We start from the raw sequence: 24,055 nt of genomic DNA on the forward strand, positions 1-24,055 counted from the left end.
CTGGCATGCTTTATGCTTTGCAAATGAAATTTTTTTTGGAATTGAGTTCTCAGTTCTCAGATTTTCTCACTTAGCAAAATCACTAGAGACCGCTCCCCACCGGACAGCCTTCTGCCAGAGGCCTCTCAGAAACATTTCAGCCTTTATCGTAGTGGAATCTTCAATACACATCTGTCAAGGAGCATCTGTTCATGCTGCCCAAAGTACATGAGCGGAATAATGGATTTAAACTTTATTTTTGAAAGTATTTGAAGCAGTTGCAAAACACTAAGTACATGTGAGGGTACTTTTTTGAACTCATTGATTAGTGTCTGCCACAACAGAGCAGTAGACGTGTCAGAGACGTGAAGTTCCTGCAAGTTTCTGGGAGAGTAAGCTCCCAGATGGGGCTAAAGAATCCTTTCAATACCCTCACTGAGGTCTAGGGAGCTACTGGGCTGGCTTAGCACTTAATAGATACCTCTATCAGATGAAGAGGATCAATCTCGATGGAAAGCCCAGGAAAATCATCATCATTTCCACTGCCATGGAAGTACTTGTCTATGAACAGTGCTTGCGTATGAATACAATAAAAAATATGCTGTATCTACTGCTAATAATTCAACTCAAGTAGAATGTGAGATATAAATTCACCTTGAATAGCGTTTTTTAAGGCAATTTATAGTTTAAATAAGTGAAAAGCAAGTTACTTTATTAGTAAGTAACTGAAGCAAGACAATCTACTTCTAGAGATTGTTAAAGTATCTAATGCAGATTAAAATGTGAAAAATTGCCATTGTATTTTTAAATTTTTCAGATCCCTGCGAAATTTACATAACATCACAAGCGAGTTCAATGCTTGTAAGCTATTAACATCTAAAAAATGTTCATGCTGTTTGATCTGGCACCCACAATTTCTGTCAGATCTCTGCTGTTGTTTAGGAGGGCAATATGAAACTGGTGCTTCCCCAGTGAATAACGAAAGGATTCCATTATATTGTATCATTTACCATTTTAAAAGACCTTGACAAATCGGAGAAATGGATTGGAAAAACATGGCATGCTGTTCGGAATTGGTAAATGGGATACATAAACTGGGTTAATCTGAGGCACATGAATAATCCTTCAGTTCTGCCCCGGACTGGTAAAAATGTGGTTGTAGTTCCATGTCCAGTTTTGAGCACCGTTATTAAACAAAGATGTGGACACACTGGATGGAGTCCAGAAAAGCGCAGTACGAATGGTTATAGATTTTGCAAACAGGGCCCACAGGGAAAGATGGAAAGAATTGAGGTTGTTTAGTCTAGAGAAGAGAAATTTGAAGGAGAGACAGTGAAACAGTCTTCAGAGACATAAAAGGGAAAAAGACTAATCTTTTCTCTGCAACCAGTAAGTAATGAATCTAAACTAGAGCAAAGCAAATCTAGGCTAAACATGGGGAAAAACTTTCTCTGAGTAAAGATAATTAAGTGTTAGAATAAATTGGCTGGTGCGAAGCTACCATTAGCAAAGAGGCACAGGAGTTGTTTCTTCTTTTTTTTGCATTTTTTTTTTTCTTTTCCTTTTTCTTTTTCCTTTCTTCAATTCAATTTTTGATCAGGGATGAAACAAGATAGACTAGATGATCTCTTCAGGTCTCTACCAAGCATACTGTGTATGATTGGGTCTAAAGTATGGAAAAAACCAATTTGCCACTGAAACTAGGGAACGGGATTTTTTCATGTGTAGGAACAAAGTGCAGCAGTGGGATTGCGAAGTGACCACTGGTGACTGGCTGTTTGCCTCCTGTTGTATTTACACCATTATATGACAATTATTTGGATGTACGTGTGTGTTCCCGTATCTCGTCAGTGATTTTCATGGCTAGAAATTAGTGTCAGAGTATGAGAACGAAATGTTTGTGCCTGCTGCGAAGTGCCATTTCGTGCTATGGCATGTCTAGCTGCACTATGTGTGTAAACATACTACAGAATTTTGGAAAGCAATAGTTAATGCACTCAAGTGTAATTTCAAAGCTCTGGTAGCCCATTAGTTATCCTCCTTTACCTCCTATCCCCCCCTTTCCATTGCACTATTTTTTCCTAACCACCACTTTTAACTGTCCTGCTGTTAACTTACGCAACGTGTATGTGTTCACTCTGTTTGTTTAAATATACACAGCCCCTCCTGAAAAGGAGGGCAGATTTGCTAATTCTTGAAGTTTTGATCCAGTTTTTACGTTTTTTTTATTACCAATCTGTCATGTTCATAAACAAAGTAAAACATTTGAAAGCCAGTGAAACAAATTGTCAGAGCCTCTGGCCTCAGCATGTCTGGGAACGTGTTTCTGACTGCCTCCTTTTTATTAGAATTCTTTGCCAAAAGGGAAGCAGGAAAGTTCCAAGTGGAGGAAATAACCGTAAGCATGAAGAAAGAGAGAAGATGGAGAGTTAGGCAGCTTGTGTGCAATTTTAAAAGGTGTATTTTAAAAAGTGACCTAGTAGAAATCAGCAGAACAGCATTGTTAGATGCAGTGATGTATGGCACTGAATACTTTTAGCGTTTCATTCTTAAGGCTTTTTAATTTGAGTCAGGCAGAAGGACAGAGTGTTCTGTACACTGATTTGACCTTGTTAAAATGCGGCATATCCTTACTTAGTTTTCCATCCAGAACACAGAATACAGCGTTACTCAGCTGCCAGGCCAAATGAGCCTAAAGCTCCCTCTGCTGTTCGAGTTTGGGTTTTTAAGGATGACTGTAGTAGACTTCCGTTAATATGAACAAAAACATATTTCATAGTAGAGAAAGAAACATCTGCTTATTTATCAATAACTGATAAAGTTTCTGCATCACAGACAGAGAGAAACGAAGTGTGGAATGTAAATTGGAAATTTCAGGTTATTAACTGTTGGAGTTATATTTTCACTTGTTATCTTTTCGATAATCATGCAGTATTATTGAGAACCTCACATATTACGTTGCTAGTGTGTACTAATCAGTTTTTGAACAATTTCTATAATGTACACATCCAAACTGTAAGGTTTTACTGAAGCAAGTTTTGATTCCGATATTTCAATTCAAGCATAACTTAAAGAAATAGTGTAACACTATTCCATTCATTTCTTCACTGAGGTTTTATCTTGAGTATAAAAAAATAGTTCTTGCTTTCAAATAGTATACATAAATTATGCTCTAACATTAATTCTTAATTTGTATTCCAGGAGAAAGCGGATGCTCTCAGAGCAGTATCAGCCATTCAGCTGTACAGGAGGGGACAGTCAGTGTACACAGTCCAAAGAAATCAAGCAAGATTACACCAAAATTTCACAATCATATGGTTCACCGTGTCTGGAAGGAATGCATTCTCAACAGGTCACAGTCCAAGTAAGGCAGTACTCCCGATTTTTTTTATTATTAATAACACATAATATGTAGTTTAAATTTTAGTAATTGCGCCTTAGATAATGCTATTCCTGACAGACTTTTTTTGGCACCAATCAAAGCTAATGATGCAGAACAGCATTATCAAAGAAAATTTGTTACTGCATTCAGCTGAGAACTCCTAACACTATTAACATTGTATTTGCACTTGCGTATCTTAATTGTGATAGGCTTTGAGATTAAAAATCTATAGTAGGTGCCTTCAGCTAGATGTTTTCAGATTTAATGATTGCAGTTTCTTGTTCCAGTTTTAGTACCTAGACTACAAGTAGTGAAGAACAAAGAATATACGTTTGATATTTAGAACTCTATAGGTAATATTTGTGAAGCATTACATTACATATGGTAGACTAAAATTCCAATCGATAAGGATATGGTAAAGTATTTCTGTTAGTATTGTATGCCTTGAATTTTAAAGTCTATTCATGGCATGATGTGCCCTGAAAATCCTTATTTTTTCAGTATTTCCATACAATTTCCTCATTGGATACGTCAGAAGAATTTTCAGACGCAGTTTAAATTGCTCGGCCCTTGTATCTTGTGTACAAACTCCAGACAAAACTGTCTGTTTTAGAGCTGGTAACATCCTCCCATACAAATCAAACTGTGAGTTTCTAGGTGTACTAGAGGGAATTACTGTTAAATACAGAATTCTATTTCAAAGGTGAAGTAGAAGAAAGTAATTTATTTGAGGCTAACATGTGAATTTATGCATGCGTATTTTTTAAGTTTCGTTTTACACAAGGTGATGATTACTAAAATAATTGTTTATTCTTCAGGAGGAGTCAAATTACAACTGCAAATTTGGAAGAGGAAGTTCCTAACAATTCTGTTTCTTGGGATTTTGTGGATCCAGTCCAAAGAGTCAGTTGTTCTTGTTCCAGGTGAGCTTCAAAGACAGTAAGCATTTCTCATATTGAAAGAGCATGTTCAATTCAAACAGAGGCATGCTTTTCAAAGTGTGTTATTTTTTAGCTCCAAAACGAGGAAACTAATATCAAAACTCTGCACATCACATTCAGGTGATTAATAAGCATCTCTTGTCATTGTCCACTTGCTGCACTTTCCACCTTAAGTGGAAAAATGATCCCAGACTACAGAGTGGGGACTAGAATCACTCAAACATTTCTCATTTGTAATGAGCTCATCCTTCAGGCTTTTCAAATAGAAACACTGATCCTGCCATGCTGAATAAATCCTTTGGTATCTTGTTGTTTGGTTTCGGGTTTTTTGGTTTTGTTTTACTACTACAAGAAGGATCTGTGCTGGAATTACAGTCAATGCAGTGGCCAGTGATGTGGCTGAAATGATTCTCTGCTTTTTGGCTGGTTTAGGCATAGCTGTTTTGTTGTTGTTATTGTTATTGTTCTTTTAATAGCAGGGCAAGCTTGAGAATAACGCTGTAGTTAGTGATATTAAAATTAATGTATTGTCTCACTGAATCTTTAAATGTGTTACCTGCCACAGCAGTCTCTGTAGAGCTTTCTGTATAGATTTGGCTGTCAGAGAAATTTAGGAATATAGCATTCTCCGGATCTCTGAAGGTTTGTTGTTTAGAAATTTCCATTGTACAAAATGAAATGAAGCACGATTGTGTCCTTGTACCTTTTGTGTTTGACTTCTCTTGAAGCAGGTTCTTCTTTATGTATTTAGAAGAAGAGATAAAGGGATGCAATGGAACTGTGTGTCATGCAGAGGGCAGAGTGTTCAGTCTGGACAGACTGTGATGTATTCTAAGTGAAAGCGTTGCTCTTCTGCAGCCTTGCTCTTTACTCTTGATTATTTATTGGCTGTATATATGCTTAAGAATGTGGAACAGATAAATGTTTCATTGAGATACCAAGCGTTTTCTGTAGAAAACTGAAGTCCAGACTTCCCTGGAAAGCTTGGGGAACCAGTAATGGAAGCCTGAATCTATAGATAGGTTCAGCTGCATTTCACACAGTTTCTTAACACCTCCACTGATGACTACATCATGCTGAAGGTAGTAAATACAGCTACAGGGAAATTTAAACATTATGTTTGAAGTGAAGGAGGAACCTGATTTCAAACAGCAATAAATGTGTGCCATGCAGTTCTCTGTATAGCTGCAGAAGCTGGACAGCTACGGTCATATGAATGTAATTGTTTAGTCATCACACGTGCCCATGTAGTGTATAAATGCAAGCATAAATATGAAGATATGATCTTAAATATGGAGTCCTAAAGCATTGTCAGATAGCAGCAAATTCAATCTTCTGTAGACCAGCTTTGTGTGTAGAGTAACAGACCATCTTAAAAAAATTTCTGGGGTCATTGAGTTCTGGGGTCACATTCATGTGGCGAATGATAGAGAAATCAGCTCAAGGAAATGCTGTAAGCATGTGCTTAAGGCAAGTCTTCAGTTACTAGGGCATTAGGTCTGCATTATGGGTGATTGCATCTAAGGACCACCTATGGCACAGAGAACTTGTAACATTTCCTGATAACACAAAGAAAACAAACACAAAGTCAGGACAATACCACACAACATAGATAACCATCTGAGGAAACAGGAAAAAGATGTAGTACAAGTAGTTGTGCTTTGTACAATTTGACAGCCACTGTGTACTGTAAAACCTGGATGTTTTCATAACTAAGTCATAAAAGCAGATTTTTTTTTTCAGTCTACTAGTCTACCTTATTTGAAAGAGTGTAGTTTATCTCATCTTTGTGAATAAGAAGCATATTACATGTTTTGAAGGTGTTTTTTTTTTCTTTACTAGATATTGCAGTTTATAAACAAAAATAGGGATGGAGCGATTTGTTTCCTTCATATATATGTGTGTATATATATATATGTATATATATATATATATATATATTTGACCAGTTATACTTACTTATTTAACCTGACCTGGAGGAAACTGACATGAAAGCACTCTGCTGTGTATTGCCTCTGTGGACTAAAACAATTCAGATCTGTATCTTTTGTAACAGATGCTCAACAGAGTACAAGAGCAGTGGTATAGTTCCACAGCAGTCATTTTACTGAAAGGCTCTCTTTCTTTAGGGTAATGAAAACAGTAGCCTGATTTTTATTTTATTTTTGTCATTACGTTCCGATCTGAGCAGTACTGAGCTTTTGTAAACATTAAATCTTCTTTGCTTCAAATTCTAGTTTCTGGAGACGTCATTCTCCGTTTTATAGGTCAGAGATGCTGCAGCCAAGTTGGGTTGAACAGCCTGGTGCAGATCATGTGACTTTTCCAAAATCTGTTAAAAGATCAGGAATAGATCCAGATTCTTGATGCTATCCATTTTTTTTTCCCCATTAAATCAGATAACTGTATAAACCATGAACTGAATTGCGTTTGTCTCTGTTTTCAGACACAAGGTTTTCAAACAGCGTTGTGCTGCTGGTTCCAGCCGTCCGCCAACGATAAATCAGCCAGGATTCAGTGTGGGAACATCGTCATCTTCATCGTTGCCACCTCCCGCCTCTTCAAAGCACAAAACAACAGAAAGACAGGAAAAAGGAGATAAACTGCAAAAAAGGCCCATGATGCCATTTCACCATCGGCCCTCTGTGACTGAAGAGCTGTGCATGGAGCAGGACACGTCAGGGCAGAAACTGGGATTAACAGGAATGGATCCCTCTTTAGAAGTCCCTAATTCCAGAAAATACGAGAAGCCGCTATCTATACCTGCTAGAAATCCAAGCAAGCAAATTAATATGAATCCTATGGATTCACCCCATTCCCCTACTTCCCCTCTGCCTCCCACACTTAGCCCCCAGCCAAGAGGTCAGGAAGCAGAGAACCTGGACCCTCCTTCCGTACCTGTAAACCCAGCACTCTACGGCAGTGGGCTGGAGCTCCAGCCGTTGCCCAGCTTAGAAGATAGGACAGTTCTTGTTGGACCGAGGTTACCTCTGATGGCAGAGGTCAGTGAGACAGCATTATATTGTGGGTTAATTCAGAACAATGAGTCACTAGATATGTGGAGGACCTATAGCGTCCCCCCGAGCGATGATCCAGAATTCAGGCCACCGGATCTTCCATGTGAGAGGTATGATTCCAAGATGGAAGTCAACTCGGACAGCACTGCACTGAAAAGGTAAGAGTGAAAATTGGTCTGAATGCTAGTTTTATTACATTAAACAACGATGAAACTCTGCTTTCAGTTGTAAGCATGCAATTCACTTGTGATATCAAAAGCATAGGGATGAGGAGGGTGTAGAAGACGGGACCTCTCCCTGCTAATTTTGTGTGACAGTGATATTTGGTAGGAAAATAACCAATGAAGAGAGGTTTTTAATAGCAGTTTTTTCATCTAATTTCTTTGCTCCCAAATAAAAGTTCTGCAACAGGTAGAGGGCTTCACTGTAGCATCAAAGGCAACATGTGCTGGAGTTAACATTAAATACTCAAGTAGAATTGTGCTGTTGTAATACGTGTTGTTTTTTCATATCTGGCCTTCTGTTGGACATTGGAACAACTGAGGAATGTTTTTGGTAACCTATATCAAAATAATTGAGCAAATGGAAGAGATTTAATAAGCTTATAAAAACAAAATCTGTGCTCAGTTCTGCAGCTTTACAGCAACATACATGTTTGGTTTCAGCTAGTGAGGTCCTGTTTCTGGCACTGGAGAGGCACTTCAGTGCGGTTTCTCCAATAGTGTGGTTTTAAAATTGCACTGTACCACACGCTTTCTAGAAGTAGCAGCTGATACTTTATTATGGAATGAGCCTGCTTTTTTGTAATGGCATCAGTACTGCGAAGCCAGGATAGGACCTTTACTGTTAGCTTCAGCCTCTGTGGTATTGAAACTGCAAACACTGTCAGACTGCTTTGTCTACACAGAAATTAGTAAAATCTGATCTCTTAGAAATGCTGCAGCTTCTAATATGTAGTGTCTTCTTCAGTAAGGAATGTGAACTACCTAATGTTACAGAGTTTTCAGCTTTTTTATGTTTCCTTTTATGCAAAGATATTTCATATCAACTGTAGCCTGAGTATCTGAACTAATTACATGCAGGCTTAAAAATGAGTTTTGGATTCTGACAATGCATAGAAAAAATGCACCAAAGAGTAGTTAATGAAAATGACTAAGTTAGAATTAATTGAAGAACACTTTTTTAGTTATGACAACATCAGTTTTGATAATTACTGTGGAACTTGCTAGGCTGAAAAGGTTATATGTACGTACTTCAAAGAATATTGATTTAGTGACAAGTTTCACTCTTTTCTCATTGTCCCAAAGTAGAAGTTCCTGTTACAGTGGAGTGTTTGACACTAAGTGTAGGCAAATGCATCCTTTATTTGAGGAAACGTATTCCTGTTATATCAAAAAGGATGGAGTGAGACATGGGCTGTATTTATGTGTGACAGCTACAGATCTTAAGAGCTGTTGTTTTTCTCTGGTGCGAAAGGTATACTTGGTTTGTTTCATAGTGGCATTGTTTGCTTGTTTATTTTTACTTCCAGGCTCTTAGCACAACCTAATAAACGGTTTAAAATTTTGGAAGAACAGAAACCAGTGCAGACACTGAACTATCTTGATCCCTTGCCTCTAATACAACAACCAGGAGAAGGCTTGGGAGATGCTAGTGACCCTTACACTTTTGAAGATGGTGACATAAAGTACAGCTTCACTGGCAATAAAAAATGCAAACTTGGGGCGGAAAAAGATCCTTTGAAAAAGAACAAGGTAACGTAAATCCAGAGTTTTTATCATTAATGTTCTCGCTGGGGTGATAGTACTGTGGCACACTATTTGCTCTACAGCTCTCAGGAAGACACAAACCTGTTACACAGGGCATGCTCAGAGGGATTCTTTCTTGCACAGGCACACAGGAAGAAGGTTCGTTTCAGTGTGGTATTTTGGAACCAGCATTTGCTGGCATCCCTCTGAACCCGTGTCTAGACGAAAACACTGCTGTTGCAAGGAACGCCTACTCTTTATGTATATTTGGCTTGACCACAGCATGTTCCAGATTTAAGCCAAGAAATAAAATATTCAAGCCTTATATTCGCTCGTAGAGACAGAAGGATTTGCTGGGCATTTTTCTTACTTTCTTGACCTTGAAATATCACCTCACCGCAATGAAATTTGCACTTAAAATTCTAGATGTGTTTTGTAAAGAAATCAAGGTGGCTAACGTTCTGTACTGCCTATTGAAGTTATCTGATGTGTGTGGAATCCTTTGTAAATCATATACTATATTACTTCATGTTTTTCCTGTTACTAAGATAAGCAGCAGACAACTGTGTTCTTTTTCCTTCTTAAAATGCTTTGTACTTCTCAAAACATTGAATCAAAAGCCCTGAATTTAGCTTGACATAGGAAAGCCAATAATACAGCAGTCACTCTTATATAGATTGAATTCATATCCATTAAAAATTCTTGGATTTTTTGTATAGTCAGAAGATGGAATTGGAACCAAGGAAATCCCCACAACAGGTCATTCTACACCAGTTCCTGATGGAAAAGATGCCATGTCTATTTTCAGTTCTGCACCTAAGACTGGTGAGTAAAATCTCTTTAATTCATTCTGCAAAGCAAAAATACTCAAAGCTACACAATAAAATCCCAAAGAAAAAAAAACGTATACTGAACACTGTACTATAACATGAAAGTTACAGACAGCTTCTGATATGGAGCTTGATTCTGTTTGTTCTTCTTAGAACAATATACATATTTTTTTAAATATTAAAGTTTAGCAGTAGCTATCTTTGTTCTTTCCCAATCACCTTTGCTTAAAACTTGACTGCAAAGCTATTTCTAGTCTACATCATAGAAAAGGGACCTCAGTGATCCTTGCTTCTTCCCTGTTTAGAGTGAGAAGTAAAATTGAAAAAAAAAAAAAATGCAATTTTGTGGTTTTTAAGTTTGCTGCTATTTTTCATCTATTTTTTCCATTCTTTTTGATAGATAACCGGCAAGACAATGCTGCAAGCCGAGTAGGCTCTAGTAGCCTCACACAGGTGACAGATCTGGCACCGTCACTTCATGATCTAGACAATATCTTCGATAATTCAGATGAAGATGAGCTTGGTGTAAGTCTTTGATTGAGTGTTCTGTGAATTTAAATCCTGTCAAATGGAAAAAAAATCAGAAGAAAGATGCTGTAATTGTAGTGGGGAGCAGTTATCTCTTAATAGATAGGAGGGACAGTTTCCAGGGCAGGCTTGTTTTTTAACTAGGAATAATTGAAAGCAAACAGACGTATCCTTTAAGGAGATCTGCAAAAGAGAGAAATCATCACTGTGTACAGTTCGGGAATATTAGCATATTAGTTAGGTAATGTCAAAGCTTGTGTCATCTCACATTTTTTTGGTCATGAAGAGAACCTGTATACTGTGAGGAAAATCAGCTAACTTGCTGTCTCAGTCATTGCAGAGACAGGCTGTAAGAGTAATTCCTCAGGTAAAGCAATGCAGTTGCCTTTTGAGTGCATTAGATCTAGTTGAGTGTCTTTAGTTTAGTGTCAGTAGTTTGTGTTTCTGAGAGCTGTGGGAAAGATTTTAGTTTCATTGACTGATGATTTGTTCTTTTACCGTGTTTGAGAAGCTGCAAAGAAGACAAATCAGGAAATACACAAGGAAAAGCTGATTTACATTGATAACCTGCGGAAAAAAAAAAACGCAAGACTCATGGAAATTTGAATAATTACTCTTTTTAAGCTTAATAGCCATATTGTTACAAAAGGTGATCCTAAGCTGACTGATGATAGATAATACGGCTTAAAACTGTAATTCCTGGTTCTTGGCACTACTTTTCAAGTACACCACTTTATTTACTGTTTCTCCCTGCTCTGTGGTTTCACACAAACTGGACTTAAGATGTCACCGTTAATATACCAATCTACTAGAGAAATATTTTGTCAAAAAAAAAATTACCTTTTTCTATTAAGTTGGCTTGGGTGAACCTCACGTTCTTCCTGCCTTAAAACTTGCGATGTGTTCACCTGTACCCTGTAGTCTCTGTTGATGGCATTCTTACTCTTAGTGACATACCCTCAATATTATCTCAGTTCTTCGTATTTAGAGTAGTCCAAACATGGAAGAAAGAGTAGTCACATGAATTTCAAGCTCAGCGTTTGTGATAATGATTTGTGTATATACAGATACATTTGTGTGTTTCTATGTGTCTGTGTGTGTGTGTACAAACACAAATATTTCAGAGACTTTTTTTGGATTTAGTATTGAAAGAGGGGGAAAAAGAAATCCAAATTCCATAGTGGGGCAGGATGGGAGAGTAGAAAAGTACAGTTTGGGTTTTTCTGTTTTTGTGAAATCTCATTCAGAGTGTTTTAAGAATTTTTAATAGCTTGTGAATTTTAGTATTTCATATGTTTTTAATATGGTATGTAACTATTCTGCTTTTAGGCTGTATCACCAGCTCTTCGGTCATCAAAAATGCCTGCAGTAGGGTCTGAGGAACGCCCTGTAGGGAAGGATGGTAGAACAGCAGTACCTTACCCACCAAGTAAGTAGCAACAAGTGATCACCGCTTTGTTGACAGTCAGAATCTCCTTATAGCGACCACACTCCCTCTTTTGTAGGAGGTTTGTAATGTCACTTTTTCAGAACTATGAGCTAGTGTGCTTATTTTGTGCTGTAATTGCTAGATGCCAGTATTAAAAGAGGATAAGCGTATTTTAATGAAAACAGCGGATGGTGATATAGACATACATTTTTAATATGCCTACAGAGATTTAAAAAGCTCTGCTTCTGACACTGTTGTCTTGGAATAGAAGCACAGAAGGGAGTTGTTAAAAATGTTCATTTGGAAGCTAGCCCTGTATCCTCAGTTCGGTGTTTAAACTCATTTAGTCACTTACACCATTACCATATGCATTTTTAAGTATAAATCTTTTGTTACATGTCTGTTCAGGATTTAAAGCTGTGACTTACCAATTGGCCATTATGGTGCAACCTGTCTTGGTAGAAAACTGCATTCAACGTGTGATAAATTCAGACTAAAATCGCTTTCAGGATTTAATCTAGGTGTGGAAGAATCTAGAATACAACGGAATAGAAGTACTAGCTTCTAATTTAAGACACGTCATAAACCTCTTACAAATGCTCACGGTAGAAGCGATGCTTGTGCAGGCACTATGCGTGTAATACAAAGAAGGGTATAGGAACGCAGGAAATTTAGAAATAAAACAGTACACTGAAAATGTATTAAGCAAATTAAAACAATAGGGCTTTTTTTGTAAGGACTGTGCCAGCAAATATTGGGAATGATAACTTTTACTCTCTGGGATGTATAGGTATTCTTACATTATTTATGTAGGTGGTATTTCTCCTGAGAGTTGTGTTTGCATGTGTGTGAGGAGGAAGGTGAGAATTTTTTATGTGATACTAACCGATCAGGTTATGAATTACAAATTACTTTGTGGTGAGAAGTAAGAATACTTGATTTTTGTAGCTGCTATAAGCAGAAATCAAATCTCTCTGCAAATCATTCTTTAATGCCTTCTCATTAACTTTAGCTGGTAATGAGGACAAATTGAGGGGAAAAAATACAGTGTGAAGGAGATGAGTCAGAGTTTTATGGACCCATAAAAGCTGGGCTGATTTACTCAAATGTAGAAGTCTGAAGTATACAGAGATTGAATTTTGACAGGTTTAGTTGATCCATAGCTTTTTTAAATATGCAAAGCTTTTTCAAGCATAACACATATGAAAATGAATAATGATAGCCTGTTGCTATAGGGTTGGGGGATTTTTTGTAATTAAACTTTTTTTTATGGCTCTGCATTGCAGAATTTTGCTAACTGGGGCTTGAATGTGAGCAAGCTATATAGTATAGAGCTGTATGAAATAAGATAGACTCCACTTCTGTTTTGTAGCCATCTCCCCTTGACACCAGCTGTTGAGGCATAACAGTATCTGCAGGGAACTGAAACGCCTTATACATCATAGTAAAGTCCTACTGACTGTGTTGCATTTTAACCTTCTTTCCTGTCCCCTTTCTCTACTTTCTAAAGCACCCATCTCTTTGAAAAACAGAGGCAGTACTTAATCCCAGTGGCATCCTGAAGATTACACTTCATACTAGCATTGCCAGTTATTTACTCTGCTACTTCAGGTTGTGCAAGACTTGGGTTCAGCTTTGACTGTTGTAATCACCAGAACTCTATTTTGGGAGGACTTCACTTGTTCAAATTGATTAATTTTGTCTAAAGAATTAAATAGGAGACAGAAGGTCTGTGCACAAAAAAGAACAAAATTCATGTTTTGGCTTTGCTAAGGTAGAGTGGAGAAAGAACTTCAGCTTGCAGCATCCTACAAAAACGTACTGTTTGCTCTTTGTGTGTATGTACTCATAAACTATATATGATTTTAATTCCATTGCTTATTTCCTTCCTCTCCAATTAGTTTTTGAGACTTGTACTGTTTCACCAGTTTTGATTTCCACAACTCAGTGTTTTCCAAGTCAGAAATGGATCTCTGTTTATTAATAAATTTTCCATAATCCTTAGACTGCATACAAGTATGTCCTTGTGTCCTATCAGCTATGGCTGGATGGTATGTATAGGTATGGAAAAGGAACTGGGCGTTTAGTCTGTCAAAAACAGTATTTCAGAAGTGACACCTATGGGAATTTACCCTGCTCTAATTTGAGTGTTTTAACAATGAATTCACCAGAGTGATTGTTATGTCCAGAGAATAACTGTCCTAATTCAAGTAAGGAAAAGATAGCACGTGTTCTGAATTTTAAGCAAAATAAATATGGAAGCTGGTAGCTGGAGGGGGAAAGAATGTAGCTGGCAGAAAATACAGGATTTTGTTCTGACTTCGGTTTGATTGTACAGACTACATTACATTTTATTAAGCATTTCAGTTTTGTGGGTTTTTTTGTTTGTTTTTTTTTTTTTAATTAAAAATATGAGATGGAGGATTACAGTGTGTTAATATAGCAAGAGGAAATTTAGGGATTTTCCTGGCTTAATGTCTTGTGATGCAAAATCATAATTTTGCAGCTTTCTCTGAGAACTGACACTTTTGGATGTCTGGCAGGCTGATTCCTAAGCAAAATCACTCGTGTTTGTGTTAGCAACAGTAGCCTGTCTTTTTGTCAGGAGTTACGTTGCTATGGACCAAATGAGGCTGCAATGACTGCATGTCAGTGGAAAAATGGAGCTAAGTGCACACTAATTCCAAAAGTTTTTGCTTTAGGATTTGGTGTCAGTCCTAAAAAAGGGAAGAAACTATTCTGTATAGTAACAGCTGCTGGGATGAACTTTCCGTTAGTGTCAATTAATCTCTTCTATTAAGATTTTTTTGGTTAAAATTTGTATATTTCAAGTTGTGTATCTACCAGTTTGCTGTTTCTGCTGAACAATAAGTTTGGAAAGTGTCCCTAGGAGTTTTTGAAATGTATCCCTCGGAGTTAACTTTTAGTCTAGAGTTCTACTGGCATCGGACCTGTAGTAAGTCTGTAGAATCTTTACGAAGTTTTAGCTGACAAAATAAGAGCTCGTACTGAGTCGTCTCCTTTGTTATATTGGACTTCCATGAGAATTTATGTTTGAATGAATAACGGTGCATTATTTCATCGTATTCAGCTGTGGCAGATCTCCAAAGGATGTTCCCAACACCACCTTCTTTAGAACAACACCCTGCCTTTTCCCCGGTAATGAGTTATAAAGATGGAATAAGTTCAGAGACTGTGACCACCTTGGGAATGATGGAAAGTCCCATGGTCAGCATGATTCCAACACAGCTTGCTGAATTCAAAATGGAGGTGGAAGATGGATTAGGTAGCCCTAAACCTGAAGAAATTAAGGTAACAAGCTGCACATGTGGTGTTCTCATCATCTCACCTGTGTATGTTTTGATTTTTATAAACAAGTTACTTGTAGTGTGCCTGGCAGACTATTTTAACAAATGTGAATGAGATCCATATAAAGTTTGTATTGGTCTTTAGTTGGAAAAAAAAATCTTCTCTAGTAAAAGAGCTTTTAATTGTTTCTCTGATTTTAACTGTAGGCGTTTTTCTTCTCATATGATAGGTATAATTTTATGTTTGTAATGTTTTTGGGCGCTATCAGGAAACAAAGAGTATTGTATGTGAAATGAGCCCTCTGCCTAACAGAAAGAATGAACGTGTTTGAAAAACATGGTACTTGTGACTATGTGGCTTTTAAATGATTTATTTCTTCAGATAAATTTTCTATAGCACCTTTTATGTATAGCCACTCCTTGCTGCCAGTCTCTGGGGATGCAGCTAGGATAAAATCATGCATGTAGAAAGGCTGCCTTTTTCTCTCTGAAATGTTGCCTTTTTTGGTTAGGGTTGAAAATCACTGAGAAAGCCCAGGGGTTGAACTTGCTCTGTTTCTTCTTCAGCTGATGTTACTTCACAAGTTTTAAGGCCAGATGGGACCATTCTTATCTGACTTTCTGTATAACACAGGTCAGGTAATGTCACATAGTTACTCCTCTATTGAGTCCTATAGTATATCTGAGTAAAGAAGTATTTTTAAATGGGGACTCTGCTGCTGGGTACTAGTACTCACCTCCCCTGCTTTACATATCCAGATGTATCCATTTTTCCATAGCATCACATAAAAAGACTTAACATAAGCACCCAGTCTACATTGATCTGTATTTCATTGTTCCATCTTTAGCCCAGGTTAACAGGTAGGTTACAGTCATTCTGCCTGATTGTGTACATGCTGCATTACTTAACTTGTTTGGCCAATTTTTGTCACTTTTGTCGAAAGTTATCTTTATCATATTTCCATGTGTATAGCTTGAGGGATTTTTTAATTTAAAAATGCACATTTCCTTTTTCTGCAGCAGTGCAAACTTGTTTGTACACAGGTAATAAGTAGACAGATATATACAAGAACTCTGTCTTCCTGGTATTCCCTAACCTTTGATTTTATAGCCCAAATCCTCTCCTTCTGGCCCACCCTTTCCTTAATCTGCCACAGCCTGTTCCTTTTATTTTAGCAGCCATTTCTTTCCCCTACACCACCTACCTCCCTTTCATTTTGTGCTCCTAGGAATTAGCTGAGGGCTTATTTTTAATTATCCGCACTGCTGAGTGAGCTATGCACATAAAGAACTTGTAGTTGCATGGACAAGAAGTGGCTATAACTCAATATGGGAATACTGATATATAATCTTGTCTAAGTGTAAATGATTTAGTCAGCTATGAATGAGTAAATTTTCCTGCTAGGCAGTATTGGTGTAACTTAAGGCAGACTGAAAGTAAAGTACAGGCGAGCCACGGGGGGACTTTTCTCTGTAAGAGCATTCAGGTACCTCCATGGGAGGAGGTAGGACAGATGGTTGCATTCAAAGATTACAGCTCCATATAATGATAAATTGTGTCTAGTCAGATCCAGGAGTTACCAGCTCACACAAACAATGCTGTTGAGAGAGAGAAACTTTGCAGAAGTGTAAGGAAGTGAGTTAGCAGTGGCCCCCTTCTGACGAGTTACCCACCTGGAAAATCAGGCACTTAGCAAGTCTGCTGTGTTATTGCAAGACCTCTTCTTCCTTCTCTCCTAGCTTGGTAACTTGAAGGCATGATGAGAAAAGGCATCTTCTCAAAGGCTTTACTGATGTACAATTGTCCACTCTCTTTGCATAGTTTGTGTGTCTATCAATTTGGATATCATTATGGAAGCTTGAAATAAGTTTTTAACAAGGTCTGTAAGGCCTGGCCTTGCCACGGACCTTGCTTTGTTTTATTCTTCTGTTTGCAAAGTAAACGATTTGCTAACAGTAGGATAATTTGGCCTTGGTAAGAAAATCTTTACTGTGATTTGATGAGCTGAAAATTTGTGAGTGGGAACAGAGTTTAGCATGTCATTGATACTGAAGGTACTATAATCTCCCTCGCAACAGTTTTAGGAGTATTAAAATATACATTTTAATTTGCTGCCTGATAACATTTCCAACAAGCACAGTTTACTCTGCTTTTAAGTGTGTCACACCTGCTCATATACACCAGTGGGGGAAACAAGCACCTAAACCCATTGCTGATCATTTTGAGAACATGTAAGTAGATTTCTTGTGCTGAATGTTCAGCAGCTGAAGATAGTAATCCACGCATTTCTCATCTCTCAATGCTGTACAAGAAGTAAGGGAAAAAAATGGAAAGATCTAATGAGATATTAAATACTGAATTTCTGAGAAAGATTGCTGTTAGTATTTTAATAATTATTTTCACTTTGCAGTAATGCCTCAAAAGAACCAGTTCTTTTCTTCTGAAGCACAGAATAGCTTTAGAAACTTGGCTGAAGTTCTTGTCATCATTATCTGCAACCAACCATGACAGCCATTGGAAGTCCAGTTTGACTGGATTTCATTTATATTTGATATTATGTTTATTGTATTGGTTATATTGTAATAAATGATTTTATAATAATATATTTATATTTAATACTAGGAGTGGTGCTAGTGTAAAGTGTCCATTGTTATTATTTGGATTATATTCATCCCCAATATGGGGGTTATTCAAAGAGGCTGAGTTAAAGGCACCTAAGTTTTCTTCACAGTGTGACTCAACCTCTCCATTATCAGTACAGAAGTCTTGTAAATATGAACCTTTCAAGTGCCTAAATTAGGTGCTTTAAGTCAGAGTATGAATATTTCACAGTATACCATTTGCTTTTCAGACAGACTTAATGAGTGTAGTGTAATTGTAAATCTACTGCCATTAGTTAAAGCCGTATGGTATCTTAGCGTACCAAGGAGCCTCAGCTGAGTTTCCTTGAAGGATCTGCTCTTGAATGTTTTGTAGAATGAATAAATATCCTTAATTATGGGGAAAAAAATGAGGTTATAGAGGGTTCAAGCAGTACAACAGGTTTTAATTAAATATGTAAGCATAAAAATCCACCTTAACACAGTGTTGTAAACAATGTCACTTGGATGTTACAGGATTTCTCGTACGTGCACAAAGTTCCATCATTTCAACCTTTTGTGGGCTCCTCCATGTTTGCTCCACTGAAGATACTGCCAAGTCAGTGCCTCCTACCTCTGAAGATACCGGATGCCTGCATTTTCAGGCCTTCTTGGGCTGTTCCTCCTAAAATTGAACAACTTCCTTTGCCACCTGCAGCCCCTTTCATTAGAGATGGCTACAAGTAAGTACAGTCTTGCAGGAAATTACAGTTTGTCATGCCCATACTTCAAAGGGCTAGTTAATTAAAATTCTTGCATATATTAAAGGGTATTTAGCTAAGCACCAGAACAATAAAATAGCCTGCAAATGTGTTTTAAACCTTTTAAATCTGTCATTGCCTCAGATCAAAAAAGTTCTGATTGTAGGAATGTTTGAATTAAAAACAGTTTTTGGAAAATGTAGTACATTGTGTGCACTGCACTCTTAGTGCTTTTAAAAGAACAGGAACAAATGGTACTTGAATTAATTGCAATTTCTGATACAGGAATGTATTGTAATTCAACATAAAAACAGAAGAGCTAGGGAATAAAATGAATGCACTTAACCTCTCAGGTCATTTCAGCACTGAGTTTTCTGGTCTGTAGCTATTCTCCACTCTTACTTGTACCTGTATATTCAGTTTGAGCTACAGTCGGTTGATGAGAGCTGGTCCCGATACCAGTTTGCCTTATGCAGGCTCTTAAAATTTTGAGTAAGCCTGTGACAGCTCTCTGTGAGTTTGTCTGTGAACCCAGTGTTAGCTCTTCTGAGTTCCTGTGGTGTCATCTGAATGGGTCACGTACTAAGCTGCTGGGATAGATGCTGATTGGATGTGTGCTGTTGTTTTCTTTCTAAATATTGAAAGACAAGATGCCACACCTCTTGCCAGTATCAGTGCTGTGACCTGTAAGCCATCACTGTTAGTAAACTTTAAAGATTGCATTCCTTACTCAGTTCTCAGAAATTAGCAATGTTTATGGAATAAATTCTTTGCTGGATATCTTCAAAGCTATCAAGAATTTCCACCATAAGGTTCATAAACCCTCTTAAAAAGCATACTATAGTACAAAGGTCTCCTTTCTGCACTGCACGAGCTTCTCGAGGAAGTAGGCTGTATCTTTAAATCAGTCTGTAACTCCTTTAAATCAGTCCCTTTCCAGCTCCTAAGGATCCTTCAGTGTTCTCAAAAGAATTGCAAAAAAGAAATTGTAAAGCAGTGATAGTGCCTAGGGAGCAATCTAATTCTCAGTTTTTTTCATAATAGTAACTGATTCACCAGGCCTGGGCTGCTTATTAATTTCAAGTATTTGTTGGGGGAAAAAAAATCTTTCATTTTCAATATAATCCAATTAGAGTGAAGATTATTACCGCAGGCTTCCGACAGAGCGGTGATTGCCAATCAAGGTTTCTAGGTCACCTTTTCTTGTTAGTCTGAGGCATTCAGTATGCTTCAGGTTCAGAATTCCTTCAAACCTTTGTTCATTTTTTTCCTCTTGCTTTGAGTTGGACACACATGAGTTCAAGGTAATAAAATGATCCTAAGAAATAAGGTCTTCACTGTTTCCCTTTTCAAGCTGCTAATAATATGTAAGCATTAAAATAGTACTCATTTTTTATATAATACGCAAAATACACAGGAAAAAAAGACATGGAAAAAAAAAAGTGTCCATTCCTTTATCAAGAGACATATTGAGCTTTTACACTTTTTCCTTGCCCTAACGTGTAATGAAGACATTTCAAGAAAAATGAGCAACTTATTAGCAACTTGGAAAGAGTGAAGTAAAGATTTTTTTATTCTGGTTGGCTCCATATTACCTGTTTCTTGATAAAATGAGTCGTTCCGGAGGGAAGATGGATGTCATGGGATTATACAAACTCTGGTTTGGTCACTTATGTTTTGCAGCAAATGACAAAAATAGAGTAATAAAAATCACTGATGACAGGAGATAACCCAAAAATATGTTTCTTAGCTTTAGTGGATTAACAGTTTGTTATGGTACCTGTCATTTTGTGCTGCAGACTATGTAATGGTAAATGAATGAGTATTTTTGAATTTATAATATCCAAAATGCTATTATTAATAGCAGACCACCATTAGGCAATACCTTATATAAATGCCACATGCTGCATTACTTCTGAAAGATACTTAAAGAGATAATTTCAAAAATAAAGTAACGTTTCTATGACTCTGAAATATTTTCATTTTCCACTGATGTATAGTATAGTTCTTTACAGATAATTGTGTTTAAAACAATAACAAAATGTAATTTTCCTTCTCTTTTTCATAAAAGAGTTACAAGTACCCTAAAAAAACTTAATTTATCTACAGGTTCTTTTAAAGAGCATTTGAATTTTATCCCATGGAAATAATCTTTAGGAGGGTTAAGTTCCTGAGAGGATCCCTTTTTATCCTACTGATAAGAAACTGCTATGTTCATGATGAGAATTAAAGTTTTAGTTGAAAGAGACGTAAGTAAAAGGTTCTGAGCAGAATGTCTGAAGGTGTTTCTTCTTTACTGCAGTTACAATAAATCCTTTCAGTTTTCACCATCTCCCTCTATTTAAAAATATGTTCTGATGAACTCAGTCTTCATAGCCAACCAGTTTGTTGCATCTGTCTCTGTTTTTCTCACATTCCTTGTAGCAATGTGCCTAGTGTTGGGAGTTTGGCTGACCAAGACTATCTTCAGATGAACACCCCTCAGATGAATACACCAGTGACACTGAATAGTACTGCTCCGGCCAGCAACAGTGGAGCAGGAGTTCTGCCATCACCAGCAACTCCCCGCTTCTCTGTCCCTACCCCGCGCACTCCCAGAACCCCAAGGACTCCTAGAGGTGGGGGTACTGCAAGCGGTCAAGGATCTGTAAAATACGACAGCACAGATCAAGGTTCACCTGCTTCTACCCCGTCTACAACACGACCGCTTAATTCTGTGGAGCCAGCCACTGTTCAGCCGATCCCTGAAGCACACAGCCTGTACGTCACCTTGATTCTCTCAGACTCTGTGCTGAACATCTTCAAAGATCGTAACTTTGACAGTTGTTGTATATGCGCCTGTAATATGAATATTAAAGGTGCAGATGTTGGATTATACATCCCAGATTCATCTAATGAGGATCAGTACCGTTGCACCTGTGGCTTTAGTGCTATTATGAACCGCAAATTAGGTTACAACTCTGGGCTCTTCATTGAGGACGAGTTGGATATTTTTGGCAAGACCTCAGACATCGGCCAAGCTGCAGAAAGACGACTGATGATATGTCAGAGCAACTTGATCTCTCAGATGGGAGAAGGAGCTAGAAGGACCCAGGAACCTCCAATGAGCCTCCTCCTGCTCCTCCAGAATCAGCACACACAGCCTTTCACATCTCTGAGCTGCTTGGATTACATGTCCTCCAATAACCGTCAGACACTCCCGTGTATGAACTGGAGCTATGACAGACTGCAGGCAGACAGCAACGATTCCTGGATAGAATGCTTCAACGCCCTTGAGCAAGGCAGGCAGTATGTCGATAACCCTACTGGTGGAAAAGTGGATGAAGCCCTAGTAAGAAGTGCCACTGTGCATTCTTGGCCTCACAGCAATGGTAGGGATCAGAACAGGTTTTTTTTCCTTTAAATTTTGTGACCTTTATGACTTTGTTTGAAACTTGGCAATCATGACTTACTTAATCTTTATGCAGGAAATAAATGCATTAAAACATTCTAGAAGTAAAGTAGGTTTTTGAAAACATTATGAATTACACAGAAAATAACAGTAGTCCAGTTGTCCTTAGCATTTAGATTTAGTGGTCTAAATTGTCTCAGAATTTATCTAATCTTTTAACAAATCTGAAGCACAGATGGAAAGCAGCGTCAAGTATTGGGGGGGGCAGAATTATGGCCCTTTTTTGGAGGAGGGTGTAGTCATCAGAAAAGAACTGCACTGTATGAAAGTGTCATTTGAAATAGAAAAGTGATTTTGTACTCAAATACTATGTGTTTATATGCTGAAGATGTTCTGATTTCTTACGAGCTGAGCTGGGCAATGGTAACATTGAAAGGTATGTGAAAAGGACTGCGATGACAGCTTTATTTCATTGTTGGTTTCATAAAGTACCACACCAAATTCCATTAAGCTAATTAGAGTTATTCAACTTCTGTGTGCACTGTGAAGAGCAACACAAAAGAACAATAAACCCAAAAGTGTTGCCATGTCAAAAGCATTCCTCCTGTTCCTCGCTGAAAATGACGGGTGCTCCTTTGTCTTGCAGTGTTGGACATCAGCATGCTCTCCTCCCAGGATGTGGTGCGCATGCTGCTGTCGCTGCAGCCCTTTCTCCAGGACGCTATCCAGAAGAAGCGAACAGGACGGACCTGGGAGAACATCCAGCACGTGCAGGGACCACTCACCTGGCAGCAGTTCCATAAGATGGCAGGACGAGGAACCTATGGTACATGTATTATGTTAAATACTAACAGTTAAAATGAAAGTATAGTTTTCTAGAAATGCATCCTTTCTTCTGGAAATGCATCATTACAGTGGGCTCTTAGATAACTTTCATGGTCTTAAATGGCCTCTGAAGTACACACTTCAGTACTGCAGTGGAGGTTTTACCCTTCCAGATGATGAACGCTTAGAGTGCGGAATTGCTGGGCGGGGATGAAGATGAATCTATTCTTTGGCTTGCACTTTATATGCGTAACGTGAAGAGAGGAAGCTGTTAAAATGGTACCAAATCGTAATGGGGAAGAGGGGCTTTGTGAGCCAACACTCAAATCCTCCAAATACAAAAATGCATATACTTCCCCCACAGAGCTGTTCTGCTTCTGAGCTTTCCCATAGTCTTAATGTTCAGTTCAGTTTCAGTTCAAGCATCTCCTGGTTATGAGCCATACTTCTCCAAAAAACACATTACAAAATAGATTTTGTGTGTGCATGACTTGCCTTTAAGTATGTATTTCTTGCTTGCAGTTTATTTCAGTCTTAAGTGATATAGTCTTATTTTTTTCCAAGGTTCTGCAGTGTTTTGTTTTCTACTGCTAGTATTTGATATATTGCTACTTTGTTTCAAGGCTAGGACAATTTGGCTAACAGTTCCTGTCTAAAGCTGTTGTGCTTCTCGAGAAGTATTTCTAATCTAAACTTTTATCCAGCATTTGTAAATTTAAGTTAGTTAGGACCTGCCAACTGTTGCTAGAGAATAAAACCCAAACTACCATATAGTAAGTAGCCTTTGATACAGATTCAGCGATTTTTACTGAATGTCAACTTTTTAATAAAGTTGTATAATACTCTGCAGAAACTATCAGCATATTTTTATTTGAATTTTTCAACAGCATTCTTCTAATGAGCAGTGGCTGGGGGATAGCACGTTGAACTTGATGGTAATCCTCTCAGCTGTGACAGCAAGTGTGCTGGTATGGAAAGGAGAGTGGCAATTTTTTGAATTAGGATAACTTTCCTTACTATTATATGCCTTAGAAATCTAAGTTTTGGCTAACCATTTTATTCAGTAATTGTGCACCCCCCATCTGGAGGTAGATGAAGAACCATAAAATCAGATTTTATTGTATTCATGTTATTGCTTTTGGTTGAATAGGCACTCATGACATGTGGTTGTGGTTATGGTTATGACAAAGTAAAACCTCTTCTTCCTAAATCTGCGAGAGTAAGCCTCAGGAAGGGCAATGGATTTATTTACACTACACTGAAACATGTTTAATTGCATCTTTCTAGGAAAGCTGAAGTGATGCTTCAGTTGGCTGAACTTGTTTCATGACATTTC

General features: G+C 37.8%; 1 protein-coding gene and 1 long non-coding RNA gene across 5 annotated transcripts in view; one reads left to right on the plus strand and one right to left on the minus strand.

The window, feature by feature from the left end:
- The window catches only part of MED13L (mediator complex subunit 13L), a 190,815-nt gene that overhangs the window by 141,493 nt on the left and 25,267 nt on the right, over window positions 1–24,055 (plus strand). For all 4 annotated transcript variants that reach the window (XM_040576501.1, XM_040576503.1, XM_040576504.1 and 1 more), the window contains 11 exons: window positions 3,181–3,343; window positions 4,180–4,284; window positions 6,749–7,477; window positions 8,851–9,073; window positions 9,787–9,892; window positions 10,298–10,422; window positions 11,755–11,854; window positions 14,946–15,166; window positions 18,280–18,485; window positions 20,928–21,874; window positions 22,541–22,720. In XM_040576501.1, the coding sequence (XP_040432435.1) occupies window positions 3,181–3,343; window positions 4,180–4,284; window positions 6,749–7,477; window positions 8,851–9,073; window positions 9,787–9,892; window positions 10,298–10,422; window positions 11,755–11,854; window positions 14,946–15,166; window positions 18,280–18,485; window positions 20,928–21,874; window positions 22,541–22,720 (3,105 nt within the window). The remainder of the gene's footprint in view (window positions 1–3,180; window positions 3,344–4,179; window positions 4,285–6,748; window positions 7,478–8,850; window positions 9,074–9,786; window positions 9,893–10,297; window positions 10,423–11,754; window positions 11,855–14,945; window positions 15,167–18,279; window positions 18,486–20,927; window positions 21,875–22,540; window positions 22,721–24,055) is intronic.
- On the minus strand, window positions 7,496–14,244 carry LOC121079371. Its single transcript, XR_005825000.1, has 3 exons — window positions 12,283–14,244; window positions 11,266–11,401; window positions 7,496–7,879 (listed from the first exon to the last, which is right to left on the minus strand). It is a non-coding gene; the product is annotated as an uncharacterized LOC121079371 (long non-coding RNA).

This window comes from Cygnus olor, chromosome 17 (genome assembly GCF_009769625.2).
Source record: "Cygnus olor isolate bCygOlo1 chromosome 17, bCygOlo1.pri.v2, whole genome shotgun sequence".
NCBI lineage: Eukaryota > Metazoa > Chordata > Aves > Anseriformes > Anatidae > Cygnus > Cygnus olor.